General features: G+C 41.2%; 1 protein-coding gene across 3 annotated transcripts in view; it reads right to left on the bottom strand.

Annotated features, from left to right (window-relative positions):
* SLC47A1 (solute carrier family 47 member 1) overlaps positions 1–16,000 on the bottom strand; it is a 47,045-nt gene that overhangs the window by 16,392 nt on the left and 14,653 nt on the right. The window contains exons 4-10 of one of the 3 annotated variants that reach the window (XM_081028468.1): positions 12,808–12,956; positions 11,868–11,910; positions 6,725–6,769; positions 3,345–3,442; positions 2,956–3,053; positions 2,746–2,859; positions 2,595–2,662 (exon numbers count right to left, since the gene is read on the bottom strand). In XM_081028468.1, coding sequence (XP_080884594.1) covers positions 2,595–2,662; positions 2,746–2,859; positions 2,956–3,053; positions 3,345–3,442; positions 6,725–6,769; positions 11,868–11,910; positions 12,808–12,956 — 615 coding nt within the window. The remainder of the gene's footprint in view (positions 1–2,594; positions 2,663–2,745; positions 2,860–2,955; positions 3,054–3,344; positions 3,443–6,724; positions 6,770–11,867; positions 11,911–12,807; positions 12,957–16,000) is intronic. The other 2 variants (XM_081028469.1, XM_081028470.1) reach the window with 2 other exon arrangements.

Here is a 16,000-nt window from a genome sequence, read left to right as displayed (position 1 = left end):
GAGGCCACTATCACCCTGAGCCCCAAATCAGAGAAAGACACTACAGAAAAAGAAAAATACAGGCTGATATCCCTAAAGAACATAGATACAAAAATCCTCAACAAAATATTAGCAAATAGAATTCAGCAATACATTTAAAAAATCATACACCATGATCAAGTGGGATTCATTCCTGATATGCAAGATTGGTTCAACATTCGCAAATCAATTAATGTGATACACCATATTAACAAAATGAAAAATAAAAATCATATGATCATATCAGTAGATGCAGAAAACGCATTTGACAAAATCCAGCAGCCATTTATGATAAAAACTCTTAAAGTGGGAATAGAGGGACCATATCTCACCATAATAAAGGCCATATATGATAAACCCACAGCTAACATCATACTCAATGGGGAAAAAGGGAAAAGTTAAAACCATTCCCCTTAAGATCAGGAACAAGGCAAGATTGCCCACTTTCTCCACTTCTATTCAACATAGTGCTGGAAGTTCTAGCCACAGCAATCAGACAAGAAAAAGAAATAAAAGGCATCCAAATTGGTAAGGAGAAAGTAAAATTGTCATTACATGCAGATGACATGGTACTATATATAGAGAGAACCCTAAAGACTCCACCAAAAGACTATTAGTACTGATAAATGGATTTAGTAAAGGAGCAGGATACAAAATAAATATTCAGAAATCAGTTGCATTTCTATATACCAATAATAAAATATCAGAAGGAGAAATTAAGAAAACAATCCCATTTACAATTACTTCAAAGACTATAAAATACCTGGGAACAAATGTAACCAAATAAGTAAAAGATCTGTACTCAGAAAATTATAAGACACTGGAGAGAGAAATTAAAGAAGATACAAATAGATGGAAACACATACCATGTTCATAGATAGGAAGAATTAATATAGTTAAAATGTCCATACTGCCTAAGGCAATATACAGATTCAACGCAATTCCTATCAAACTACCAAGGACATTTTTCACAGAAATAGAACATATAATCCTAAAATTTATATGGAACCATAAAAGACCCCAGATAGCTTCGGCAATCTTGAGAAATAAGAACAAAGTCGGAGGTATAACGATACCTGACATCAAATTATACTACAAGGCCACAATAATCAAAACAGCATGGTACTGGCATAAAAATAGACATATATGTATATAGTTACAAGAAGTGGAGTACAGCATTAGGAATAGAGACAGTGGAAATATAATGGCTGTATGCGATGTCAGAAGGGTAGTAGATTGGGGAAGGGGGGTTATCACTTTGTGAGGGATATAAATGATAAATGTCTAACTATTACACTGTTTTGTACACCTGAAACTAATGATAATAAAAAAAGGTTAAAAAAATATTGAAACATTGGAAACTAACTATTCAACAGCAGGAGATTGGTCTCAAAATTATACTGCATACAATGGAATACTATGTACTATTAAGTATTTTGAGTTAGATATAGCTACTGAATTTACTGAAATATAAACTATATATAAATATAAAAAGTATTGAAGTAACAAATTTAAGGTAAAAAATTCTACTGAGAATAGAACAAAAAAAGCATAGGTACTCAAGAGAATGATTCTTTAAAAAGCAAACAAACCAGAAAAGCGTATCTATGTACTTTTAAAATATAAGTAATCTGGGGAGTGGGTGTTTAAGCATTAGTACTACAAACAATGCCGAAGAGCATGCGCTTGCTTTAGTCCCTTTCCACATTACATACTCCCTTTCTATTCCATCTTTCATTTCATATTTCGAAAGTGGCACTTGCTAAGTTGGGGGACAGTGACAGTGAAATTTTGTGCAGTTTTCTAAAAATTATCTAGCCTTCCTTTAGCCTTAGCGAGCTATGAAACATGAAGGCCTTAATTTTGTACAATAAACTTTTATTTGTATTCTTAAAAAAATAATAATAAAGTGGCACTTACTAGAGAAGAAAGCCCCTCAGAATTTCCAGTTGATGTTTTCAGTAAAACAAAGTCAAAGGAAAGCCTCTAACAACTGGGGTTCTTCTCTAACATATCAAAATTTCCTTCCTTTTCAAAGCTGAATATATTTCATCATATGGATAGACCACATTTTGTTTATCCATTCATTCGTGGATGAATACTTGGGTTGTTTACACCTTTTGGCTATTGTAAATAATGCTGCTATGACCATGGGGGTACAAATATCTGCTTGAGACCTTGTTTTCAATTATTTTATGTCTAACCTAGGAGTGGTCACATCAAGTTTTAAGAGGCATCAGACCCAGGCAGGAGCAGAGCTTGGTGAGACACAAGGAGCTTGGCCCTTGTTGACATACACCCAGCGCCATCATCCTTTGTACCCCCACCCCGCCCCCAAGTCATTTGTGTTAGGGGATGGAGCAGTGAACAAGTCATTTACAGCTTCTCCCCAACCCTATTCAGCTCACAGGAAGACCCCACCAAACCAAAAGGACCCTCCAGGCTCTAGGAGGAAATTTTACTTTCATGAACCATTTCACAAATTATAACTGAATGTTATGAACAACTATGCTCATCTTGGGACTCTTTCAAGAGACACATCTAGCACCTCCACATGACTCGTCTCAGACACTCACCATGAACACAACAGCGGCCAGTTCGTAGACGATGGACTGGGCCCCCAGCTCCACCATGCCGAGAATACCTGGGGAAGAGAGACAGCTGATGCCATGCTTCAGGCCAGGCCCCCATCCTTCCGCCAGCCGTCGCAATCTGTCCCACACTGACCACTCAGGAAGCTTCCGATCTCGTAGGCCCACCACTCAATACACAGCATGAGCATGCTGGGGATGGCCAGCTGGAAGAAAGAGCCCCAGTCCTGCAGGCACTCAAGAGACCACCCTGCAGGTGGGACACAGACACTTTTACAGCTATCAGACCACGTTTAACCCCAAACAAAACCCATGTCCAAGTTGGAAAATAAAAAGCAGCATTTACCTTCCCAGGTAGCTTGATGCAGTTTCTTCCAGAGGATGTAGAGAAAGAGGAGCAGAGCCAGGGAGAACTGGGAAATTGCATTTGCCAGCGCTGAACCCCTGGGAAGAACGATGCCAGTGAGGGCAGGTGCCTGTCCTCCACCCTCTCCCAGCCTCACTTAGCAGGTGAGCACTCATCCCTGGCTGGGACATCCGCAGCAGGCCTTGAGGTCATCTTCTTTCCAGAGCAGTATTACTCTCCATCCCCGAACATGTTTCCCAGAGTGGTCCAAGGAGGAGATAACATGTGGACACAATGACTAGGTAAAGGTCTCGCTCTCCTCCACCCCCACTGGAAAAGCCACAGGCAGGTCTTTCCTTTTCCCTGACCCAAGAATTGATTGGACTCACATCACTCCAAGATGCAGTTGATGGAGGAACAGGTAGTTGATGAGGGCATTGACAAGGTTGGCGGCTACTCCAGTTAATATCTGGGGCAGTACGATTCCCTAAAATGAGGAAAGACCATGCCCTGCTGGAGATCAGTGGAACAAGACTGCCGCTTTCTACCCCAAAACACATTAGGCTCTATGTGACCTGCATGACAAGCTGTCACAGGCAAGCCAGAGGTCCTAACTGTGGATGTCCCATCCTTGCTGCTCTTACCTTCCCACCCTCCCATCCCCTTCTATTCCTCCTCCTCTCTGAAGCATGAAGAGCATTGTTTTTGTCATGGAGAGACATGGGCAGGTGATGAGAAGGCAGTAGAGAGAAAAAAGAAATGGCTCATCTACAAGAGTACAAGGACCGGCAGGGATTAAAAAGTAAAAACAAGTTACTTTCCACATTGTTCAGTTGGTGAAAGTACACTTTCTCAACCAAAATTGAAATTTGGAAAAATAACCTAAAAAGAGCTTATGCTACTAGAGTGTGGAATGGACTCCATCATATCTGGCTTTGCTCATAAGTACAGGGGCAGAAACATCCAGTCTTATTTGCCATCTCAAACTAAGACTTAAGGCGTGAGAGTAAAATGACATAGGACTAAAGAAGTAAAAAGCTGTCCTGCCATGTATCAGGATAGAATAACAGACATAGTTAAAGCTAGCTGGAAAGTTAGCAGGAAACTCTATTTCTCCCAACTGTAGTGTCATCTCATCCTCTTCTTTGAATAACTATTGATTTCTTATTCTCTGAGAAACTTGGTTCTCTAAAATCACAGACTGTAAGAAATCTTGCTGTTTGAAATTATATCAGTAAAAATAAAACTTCCTACTCTTGCCTGGAGCATTGAAGTCACTTCCATACAAAAAAAGGCAGCCTCAATTTCCAACACAGAGGCAGAGCTTCACATGAACTCCTGGACATAGCACTTGATATCTATCTAAGCTTTGCAGTTCCCAAGAAGAGAGGACTTGGGTGAAGACAGTGCCAACCGACCTGGTGTCAATCCCTTTACTCACAACCTTCTTTGCTCTGAGCCTACCGAAGTGTGACTTCTCCTGGTTTCATCTGAACTCCGTCCTTCAACATCTTATAATAATAACCCTCCCCCCTTTGTTTGGTGAGAACTCAAGGCCCCTCTGATCTCTTAATTCTACAGGTTGATAAACCCGACTGTTGGACTGCAGGTTTGTTTCTGGTGGTCTCATGGTCTTGGGCTCAGGGGTTAGGACAAGTGTCTTGGCCAACCAATTATGTGGGTCACTTATTTATCAGGAGACCCTGGTTAGTTTTTAGCAAGGGAGTTACATGTTCAGCTTTGAATTTCAGGTAGAAGGTAAAAGAAGTAGTGTGATGTGCAATTGACCTAAGGACAGACTAGCAGTAGGGAAATGAGGTTAGACCCTACTGAATTAATACAGAGGAAGAAGAACAAGAAGTGAATTAGACAGGGGAACAGAGGAGGGAGAAGAGCAGGCAGGACCTGTAGGACCCAGTGACTAATCAGATACAGGAGTGAAGGAAAAGATGGAGTCATGGATAATGGGATGTTACCAAGAGAGAAAATGGTTATGTCCACTAACTAAGAAAAAATGCAGGAAAGTGGAGGAGCAGGCTTGTGGGGGACGAGGAGGAGGTCATGTGTGCTCCAAGCATTGCTTTCTACAGGCAGCAGGAAAGAACGTTTGGAGGTTAGAGATATAAATGTAGGAGTCATGAACATATAGGGAGAAACCAAAAACATACAAGGAGACAGCTTCCCTCAGCGTAAGGTAAGAGGAGGCCAATGGAGTCACCTTCTCTTTCAAAGTCATCTCACTTTCCCCCTCAAAAGTCTAAGCATTCTGCCAGGTTTTGTCTGGTTCTTTTTCTACTCTATACCCTCTCCAATAGTATTAACTTCCTCCAAAACACTAGCTGCTTTTCTTGTGTCCTATATTTTGAATGGGCCAGGCCTCCAAGGTGGCAATGAGTTAAGTGCAACTCCTTCCTCTCCTGAAGTAATTTCATTCTATAGGATCCATCCCATCAGTATGTCCTCCATTTGGATGATGTCCATAACTCTTATCTCTTCCTCTGGCAGTTAGCTTGTTTCTCATAAACTGAAATCCAAAGCAGAGAATATGCAAAGCACTGCAGACACTGATGCTGGGCCAGCCCCTCTCTCCAATTCTATGGTTCACTGTGTCCCTCCACCCACATTGTGGTCTAACCCAGCCTCTGCATTCCCACCCTCCATGACCAGGCACCTGCTGTCCCCTTTCTCTGTGATGCCTGCTTCTCCCTCCGGCCATGGGAACCCTCTGAATCCTTCATAACCTAAAGCGTATCTCCCACACCCTCTTGACTCATGGCTCCTACTTCAGGGTCTTTCCTTCCACCTCAGAGTATGGGAGAGAGTAGTTTCACACCCACCCTCCTCACTAGATCAGGTTAGAGCTTGATTTAGGAGACTCCGTGTTTGTTGGAAGACTGAGAGTCAGGGGAAGGCCCCACACTGTGCTGAGGCTTCTACACAGCTTCAGACAAGGTTATAGATTCAAGAAGACAGCCTAGGGCTCAGACATGCTGATTTTCACTCCTTTACAGACATTTCAAGTCTATAATTGTACTAAAAATAATTTGAAATACTGTTGTCTTGCTAATAGGGTAATATCTTAATTTTAAGAACATTAGATAGGTGGAAACTTCCTCCCTTCTGTCCTCTCCCTCCCCCACTGTTACCTAGGCCCTGAGAACCTGCTGACATGGCCATGACCCATTCCCCAGTACCCTCCTTTACTTGGATTCATCTGGAAGGAAGTTGACATCCCTCACCTTCTGGCATCATAAATCCATATCTACCAAGCCAGAGCAGCCCTGGGTCTTTGGCCATTGCTTTTATTCACTGAAGGGTTCTGACTGACATGAGGTATTCTTACAATTTGAGCTTTCATGTCCCCACTGAGGAAAGTGAACCCTTTCAGACAGGCCCTTTCAGACAGAGCTGAGAGCTTGGCTCCCTGGAGCCTGACGGGCGCTCTCTTACTTCCAGGGGGCCAGTGACAGCACAAAGCCAAAGAATACTAGGGCTCTAACCCCATCCTGCCAATGACAATATTTACAAGTAGGAATCAGATCAGGAATTTCCAAAGCCAATAATAATGTGACCTTTGCTAGATATCACTTAACACACCTCTCCACACCAAAGTCTTGCATGTACAACACGGAGAATGTATTTCATCAGCTCCCGGCAGACGAGCTCCTCACCCTGCCCTCCCGCATCCCTGAATATTTTCAGGGTCCCTAATGTCTGACAGGTGTAAACTCCCATTAGGACCACAAAGAAAAAGGAAAGTCTGTATTACCTGGGTGAGCAAATATTTAACTTGTAGTGTATAAAGAAATGTTGCCTACAAGAGAACAAGAGAGACAAATGTTAACATTTTGGCCTGGCCACACAGAAGAAGCTAAGAGCCACTGTCTTTAGCTTGGCTGCCCTCTGCTCCTCCAAGGAGCCACAGAGGTATATCATCTGAGTCGGGACGGGGGCAGGGGGGAAGAGGAGGGAGGACAAGGGGTGTCTAAGACTGAGTGTCCCAAACTTCTCTTTTATGAATGAACATGATCTAAGCATCCCAGGGGTCTAGGAGTGCAATTTTCTTGGGTTCATGGCAAGGACTCTTGGTGGTGGTGGTATTGGGTCCTGGGCTGTAAAGGAAGCCCCTAGGCAAACTCTAGGGGAATGCCTCCTTTTATAGCCTAGGCTAGTACTATTTGATGGAATAATTAAATAATATTAAGCTTTTTAAAGTCTCAAGACAAATTAAAGACCACAGTACCAATTATGGGGGCAGATGGCTACTTTTAAGGGCTGAATTGTGGCCCCCACCAGTTCATATGTTGAAGCTCTAACCCCCAATGTGATTGTAGTTGAAGATGAAGTCTTTAAATATGTAATTAAGTCAATCTGAGGCCATTAGGTTGGGCCTTAATGCAATTGGACTAGTGTCCTTGTAAGAAGATGAGACACAAAAGATGCCTGCATACAGGGGGATGACCATGCGAAGAGGCAGCAAGAGGGTGGCTGTCTGCAGGTCAAGAAGAAAAGCCTCTGAGAAAACCAACCCTGTGACACCTTGATCTTGGAATTCTGACTTCCAGAACTGTGAGAAAATAGATTTCTGTTGTTTAAGCCACCCAATCTGTGGTGTTTTGTTATGGCAGCCCTAGCAAACTAATAGTCATGCACCGCTTAATGAAAGAGATACATTCTCAGAAATGTTTCCTAGGATAATTTCATCCTTCTGCAAACATCAGAGTGCATATATATAAATCTAGATGGTGTGGGCCATTATACACCTAGGCTCTATGATGTAGCCTATTGTTCTGTATGGGAGGAAAAATAATTCTCCCTCTAATCCTTCTGGGTTCTTGGCTGAGACATCCCTGTAATAAAAGACAGATTCACAGGAGAAAAACAAACAAAAGTTTAATTGCATGTATACCTCCTGTACACCTGGGAGAGACCCAGGAGTGACTCACCAAATTGGCTGAACCCACCATCTTCAGCTGGAGACAAAAGAAGATGTTGGGGGTGGGGGAGTCAGTTATGGGAGGTGACCAGGAAAAGTACAATCAAGTTGTGCATACTTGAGTCCTTGTCTTCTGCACTGATAAGAGTTTCTTGAGATAAGGTCATTCCCCCTCTACCTGACATGCCAGGAAGACACCCTTACAAATGGAGCTTTCACTTACCAATGTAAGTAGCTTTTACGGAGAGTAACTTCTACTTGGTTGTCAGAGATTCTCCCTTATCTGCTGTTTCTTAAAATTAACCAACCTAAAATAGCCCTTATGCCAAAGAGATATTTGGGGGTGACAAATGCTGTTCCCCTACAGCTCCTAGGCTACAAACCTGTACAGCATGTTACTGTACTGAATACTGTGGACAATTGTAACACAATGGTATTTGTGTAATGTGTTGTGCTATGACATTAGGACAGCTACAACTTCACTAGATGATAGGAATTTTTCAGCTTGTGAGGGTTCAGAATGAGCCACCCCAAGATGTGCCACAGAGGTATGCAGATTGTTTTGAGCTAAAGGCAACTTAGCATCAGGCTTAAGAGAAACTTCTGCCCCTCCCTTTAACTACCTGGAAGAATTTTAATTAGGTGTCTTGCCCTTAATAAAAGATTATCAGTGATAACATTTTTGATCCACCTATATGGCAGAGAAAACTTTTATTTATTAAACGTCTGCTCTTGTCATCCTGCAATGACCCTGTGAGGTCTCCAAAGCAGCTTACCTCATCCCTGGCTCAGAATGTCTTATATACCTAGATCCCCCTTTCTGTCTCTGAACCTCTCCCACATGTGGGGTCTCTCTGACTCTCATGTATGTGGGGTTCCCATCCATGCGTATGTATTAAATTTGGTTATTTTCTCTTTCTAATCTGTCTCACGTCTATTTGATTATTAGACCATCCAGAAGAACCTTGAGGGTAGAGAAATGGTCTAGACATTCAATGAGTATTGGTTTTTTAATTTAGCTAGCAAACCTTTAAAATTTCAAGTTACCAAAGAGATTTAGAAAACCATTTAAATACATATACAAAATAATTATTGCTAAAGAATTAACCTAAAAGAAAGTTTTTATCCCATTCACATTTATTTTACTTGCTCCTAACAATTAAATTTAGATTGCCTATGAAAATTTCATCACACCAAGTTATTTTTCTTGCCCTCACAGTGACAAAGAAACTGCTAGAAAATGTGTTTCCCACTTGGGGTTTACCCTCCACAATTTCTAATGATTGAGGCACCCACTTTACTGAACAAATTATATGAACCTTGATGGACAGCCTTGCAAATTTCTTGGAATTATCACTGACCCTATCAGCCTTAATTATCAGGCAAAGTTGAGAGAACTAATCGAAAAACTGGATTCATGCAGAACAAATTTAATTCCACAGAACTGAATGAACTGATGAAAAGGGTTACAATTTTATGACTTTTTTATTTGAAATATTGCTCATTTAAAAAATATTTGGTTTTCCAGATATAAAAAATTCTTTTCCTTTCTCTGAAGCTAACTTACAGCAGTTTGGTAAATTACACCTCTGTAAACAGAACTGAAACATTTATCTTTTTCTCTGTGCCTGATTCCTCCAGAATTTGGAAACTCAGTGAGTGGGTATTTTTATTTTCATGGCACTATGTTTGTTTGCATAAATTCAATAAGAATTCGCCCTCTTTATAACAGGACATAATTAGAAACTGGTTTTATCACCAAGGTTTGACTGGAATGTCATGTTAGAGAAAGACATGCATGGACTTAGACATGAACAGAAAGCTTTAAGGAATTAAGATGGACTTTGGAAGCCAATGAAATCCCCTTGGAAAAACAACCTGGTACCTTTCTTACATGGTTCACAGCAGTCTTTCCAGGTTAGGAGCAAAGGTTGTTTTCCTGGGAAATGCAAAGAAAGAACCTCAGAATATGTTGGGAACCTCAAGAAGAGAGCAATTAACTATAGGTATTGCAGGCAAAGTCTGATGGTATATGTGACTTGGCTTCTTGGTCTTTCAAAGTTCTATCTGAAGATTCCTTATGAAAAAATCCAGCAAAGTAGATTCAAAAGAGCCTATGTGGTTAATTACTATTCTTGCTGAGCTTATACAAATAATCAGGACAAGTTTATTAAAACTAGACTTATTTTGCAAATAAATTAGTCTTAATTTGGATATCTTTGGTAAAAATGAGGGTGATTTTAGAGAGAAAATTATGTTCAATAGAAGCTATAATATATTTTGTGGATATTAGATTCTAGTGCTGTTCATAGTCTTTTGAGTTCTTTTATATTCTACCTATAAACTGGACTGGATACTGAATTTTTCTAGTTTTCTTAAATATTTGGCTGCAACACTCTGAACGAACACTTTAATTTTCCCACCCATTGACTTGGAATCATTGAAATTGTCCTTTTCCCAAGGCCATGCAAGCTACAGTGGGACAACTTGATGTGACATCAGAGAAATCACCACAGCAGATCATCTATGGACAATCTTTGTATCTGCTGCAGAAAGATCACCAGACACATTAAAACTGAGGACCAGGAGAATCTATCATACTGTTACTGCCTGCCTTCACGCCACCTGAAGATGACTTGAGATAGACATCTAGAAATCTTCTTGACTGCCTGCCTTCAGAACTCAGAAATTGAGATTATAATCTGCTGCAACGATTAACCTTTGTTTTTCTTTTGTTTCCATAGAGATGCCTCCTTATTAAATACCTGAATGCATGCTTGCACCATAGGCTTAACTTTGGGAGCGCACCTGCATCACTGCCTCCTGAAATGAGACACAACTGTTTAACTGAACCAAACTTTTCACAAAACTGAGACTGGTTTAATGAGGTATAGAACTATCTACCAACCCAACTTCTGGAATGTGAAATTTCCAGGGAAGTTTCAGAGGAGGGAACTGTGGGGGTTTAGAACAAGCATACAAAGTTATGCCTCTGTGATATGCAGATTGTTTCAAACTAAAGGAAATTTTAGCCTCAGGCTCAAGAGAAACTTCTGCCTCTCCCTTTAACTATCTAGAAAAACTTGAATTAAGGGCCTTGTCCTTAATAAGAGATTATCAGTGAACTTTTTTGACCCACCTATTTGGCAGAGAACTTTTATTTACTAAACATCTGCTCTTCTTGTCACCCTGTAATGACCCTTTGAACCCCCAAGGTGCATTACCTCATCCCTAGCTCAGGATGTCTTATATACCTAGATCTCTCTTTTTGTCTCTGAACCTCTCCCACATGTAGGCTCTCTCTGACTCTCATGTATGTGGGGTTCCCATACATGCGTATGTATGAAATTTGGTTATTTTCTCTTGCTAATCTGTCTTATGTCTATTTGATTATTAGCCCAGCCAGAAGAACCTTGAGAGTAGAGAAAAGTTTGTTCCTCCCTCACGAGCTCCATTATAATCTTATGGAGCCACCATCTTATATGTGGTCTGTCCATAATTGACCAAAACATCATTAAGCGGTGTATAACTATACAGCTACTCTGTCCAACTGAATAAAATTAGCTTAGATTGTTCATTGACCATGTATGACTGTGTCAATCATTAACACACACTGTGGTTCTGTGTGATCACATTCAGCAAACAAAAAATGTCTAAAGGTTCAGAGTGAGGTCCTCAGGTGTTCTGAGATGGGGAAGAATTTACCCCTAAACAAAAAAAAGTCTGAAGTCCTCCCCATGGATGATCTTAGAAGTCCCTCTAGCTATATGAGCTGAGGGCAGTGGCCTACTGGAGTCACCTTAACCTTAGTGTTTCTTGAGGGACAAAGCTTTGCATCTTTCATGGGTATAATTAAAACTGCACTTCCCTAAATGAGCCAACATCACATGTGGAAATCCATTGAGGTCATGGGTATCTCAACTGCTTTTCACCAGTGAACCTCAAGAAAGGAACCTCTTAACCCTTGAAAACTTACAGGAAGAGCTGGAATGAAGATCATGACATAGGTATGGGTAAGCCTATACAATGAAAAGAAAAAAAAAAGTGATGGAGGTCTTCATTTCAAGGGAAAGAAAGGCAGGATAAACCAACTGTAACTGCTTTTCACATTCGTGGTGCTTTCTAAATTAATGAGTTTAAACTGCTGGAGCAAATGTGAAATTTTACAATAGAGCTTGACATAACTCAAATTATCTCTCTTTGTTCCTCCAAGTCTTTAAGTCCAAGACAGGATTTTTTCAACTTTGGCACAATACCTGGATAATTCTCTGCTTTGAGGAGCTCTCCTGTGTCCTAAAATGGTTTGCGGCATCCCTGGCTTCTACGAGTAGTGCCACCCCAATACCAGTTCTGATAACAAAAATGTCTCTTGACATTGCCAAAAGTCCCCTGGGTTCAAAGCTGCTTTTGACAACGACTTTTAAAATAAGTCTTTATCAACTAAACCAGCGGGTCTCAAACCTGGTGGCACATTAGAATCATCTAGGGGACATTTGAAAGACACTGATGCCTAGGCTGCACCCCAGACCATTTAAAACAGAATGCTGGGAGGGAAAAGGGACCAGGCAGGGGTGGGTTTTAGAAGCACAGAGGTCGTTTTTAGATCAACCATGGTCAAAAATCACAAAACCATGAATAAACACAACAAACAACAATCTCACATGGAAGATGTTGGCAAATCCTATTTCACTCAACACTATTTACCCTTGAAGTCACCCAGACCAGGAGAAAGTCTAGGTCTTAGGTGCCAGGTGAGGAAAGCTCTAAGGCCTGGTAGAAGTCAGCTGAGGTAGGTTTAACCCCCTCTTGGTGTGTGCTCTTGTCTCTGGCTTTTGTAATTCCCAGAGGCTGAACCTGGATGCGAGCATCTTTCTGCTGGGATGGACCCAATCTCACCGTGGCATGGCCCGTCTTACCTGGACACATCTGGGTCCTGCTTAAAAAGCAGCAGGATCTGCTCAGTGTTGAGGAAGAGCGCCCAGCAGGGGAAGCAGCAGAGAAGCAGCACCAGCAAGCTCCTCTGCAGGATGACCCCCATGTACTTCTTGTTGGGGCTACCATAGGTCTGGGTACACACAGTCAAAACAAACCCATTAGCACAGAAGTGGCACCCCACTACTCCCACAAATTATTCCTCTTGAAGAGACAAATCATCCTAGAGACCTGCCACATTCTTTGGGTGTTAGTAGTTCTTAAACTTGGCTGTCCATTAGAATCACCTGGAAACAATTTTAAAACACTGATGGTAGAGTCCCACTAAGATAGTCTAGATTTAACTAGTCCAGGGCAGTACACAAATATCAATAATTTTTAAAAGTGCTCATGTGATTCTAATGTATAGTCAGGGTTGCATCACCTGTAAACTTGTCAGAAATACAATATCACCCCAGACCTACTAAGCAGAAACTCTGGGGGGTAGGGCCAGTGGCATGCTGGAGCCAGCTGATATTGGTTTACCAAAGCCAAACTGTGCACGTCTCTTCCCAGGTCCCTGTTTAATGACATGTGTGGTAGCTTGAAATCAGCTACAGAGGGAGTTACTTATACCATTGGAATCAGCCAACAGTACAAGTCAGAGTGTTTCCCTTCCTATGGAGGAGAAACTATGCCTTGATGTGACCATTGCCTGACTGCTGCCTGACCCATCAGCTAGATCCTGGCCAGAAAGAGATTACTTCCTGAATATCCCCTCAAAGACTACCTGATCCCTCCCTTATGCCCCAGGTAAGCATGCAGGGCATTTTCCCCTTATCTGGGGTGGGTCATACCCCAGTATTCCTATCTATCCTGCCCTGTCCTATATAACTTCTTAGACACTGCCATGTGGTGTGATGACACTGCCATGTCGTCTTGCTACTGCCCAAGATGCACCTCTTTTGTAAGTTCCCTTAATAAACTTGATACAATTAGGAGTTGTCAGCCTCTTTCTTTGGTCTCGCAGCCCTGAGAAATTTTACATGTAATAATTGGCGAGCCAGCCAGGAGACCCAAGAAATGGGCCTTGGGAAAAAGGCATCCATAGGGGAAATCCCGGGGTGGCCAGGACTTTCATGTGGGAAGAAGTGGCCCATTGCTGGATTCATGTGGACTGTCATGTGAGTACAGGGATGCCCTGAAAATGCCAGCTGATCTTGTGCTGTTGTTTAAAGAAATGCACATTACACTGTGGCAAGGAAGGAAAGCACATGGCTGCACCTGTGGCCTGGCCCCTCTTATGGGCAGTTTGGCTGGCCACCAACACTCAGCTGGAGCAGAAACCAGAGTTAGAAAATTGGAAGATGAACTGAAACTAGAAAAATATATTAGAATGTTCACAACTTAGCATGGGACTATATGATAAAGGTGGGAGGGAGGAAGGAAAGTTCCTTTGAACAGATCCCTCTTATTTTGTGGAGGTCACCAGGTCTCTGTTTGTGTCTGTTTATATGTTCATAGGTGTCTATACATGTGTGTTGTAGATATGGGGCATTTTCTACCTATGATAGTATTGCTAATTTGTAAATGAGCTATGTTTAATTGGCTTAAAAACAATCAAGCATTTGTAAGGATTAACTACTCTAAAATTCTCAGAAACATAGAAAGTAACCCAAATGCTTTTCAAATTCATGTGATCTAAGATTAATATTTAATAAATACAAGCTAGTTTAAGTTTCTCAGCTTAAGTAGAACAGAGATGTCTTTGAGCTATCTAGAGTTTAAGAATGCTAATTAAATGAAAGGAAAATAATATGTATTTTCAGTTAAAGAAGGTATAAGGTATGGAAATATATTTTTGAGGGAAAGGAAAGTAATTTTGTCCTAAAGTGAGGCTGGTTGTTTCAGAATGGGAAAGAGGAAAAACAGGACAAAATATGAATATAAAAAAAAAGAAAATTATAGAAGGTTTGTGAAAAGTAATCTTGAGAAAAGAAATTTTGTGTAGTCACGCTGAATTAATCAAGTACATTAATTTGAATACCAAGAGTAAGCTGACACAAAATTAGTCTTTTCCTTGAAATGGCTTAGGGGTGTTCTGGAGGGCCCCTGGAATACCTCAAAAGATTTGTTTTCTCTCCTTATAAAAGAGAAATATTAAATTAATTAGGCTTATTTGATGTGCTGAAATTACATGGGAAACTGTCAAAAAAATAACATTGAGCCTCCTTTATTTTGTATTTGTATATGTTATAAGAGTTCCAGAAATTCTAGAGAATCCTGAGATGTCCTAACATAAGATGTCTGTCATCAAAATTGACGAGCACCTAAAAGAACTAAACCTGAACATCAGATTGTGGCACATGTGGATGAAGTCCATTCTATTTCTGCAATAATGACCCCTCATTGCCAGGTTTTTGCCAGCTTGGCAACAGTCTGCTCCTGAATCAGAGAAATTAAGATAGGTAAACAATGGCTGTAAATTAAATGAGTAGTCAGAGCCATGGGAAACCCAAGACAGCTGCTTGGTTCTTCTCTACTTCCTGGCAAATCCCATTTTTCATTTTTTTGCATTCCTTTATACATCATAGTGCCTTTAAGCTGGACTTCATTCCACTACCACTTACGTTGTATGGGTTATCAATATATTCTCGTTGCTGTGTGTGTGTTTTCTGAACGGGTCGAAGCTTTCCCCTACTGCAAGACTAATGCCCTCAAAGTAACAAAGAAACTGTTAGAAAATGTGTTTCCCACTTGGGATATACCTTCCAAGTGCTCTCCCAATGCTATTCATATAGCCCTATATGCCATGGGCTGGTGGCTTGGTGTCAATATTTTCCTTTCTAACCTTTGTGAAATGGATTGCCCAACTAGGGCAATATGTCTACCTGGATGATCTGCCATTCAGCCGTCCACTGACACTATCTGAATGGAAACAGGAACAAATCACAGCAGCCAATGGACTGAGTTAAGAGTGGTGTGGTTGGTAATCATGCATGAACCTTGGCCACTGACCCTGTGTACTGACAGTTGGGTTGATCTACTAAAAGGATTGGCTCTGTGGTTTGGACAGTGGGAGACAGAGGGGTGAGTGATCATGAGCAAACCTTTATGGGGACAAGAGATGTGGAAAGATATTCAGCTCAGTTGCAAAAGCCAGAGACAGATCTTGTTTTCCATGTCCCTGCCCACAGG

Source organism: Rhinolophus hipposideros, assembly GCF_964194185.1.
Source record: "Rhinolophus hipposideros genome assembly, chromosome: 20".
Taxonomy (NCBI): Eukaryota; Metazoa; Chordata; class Mammalia; order Chiroptera; family Rhinolophidae; genus Rhinolophus; species Rhinolophus hipposideros.
This window is presented reverse-complemented; position numbering and strand designations above follow the sequence as displayed.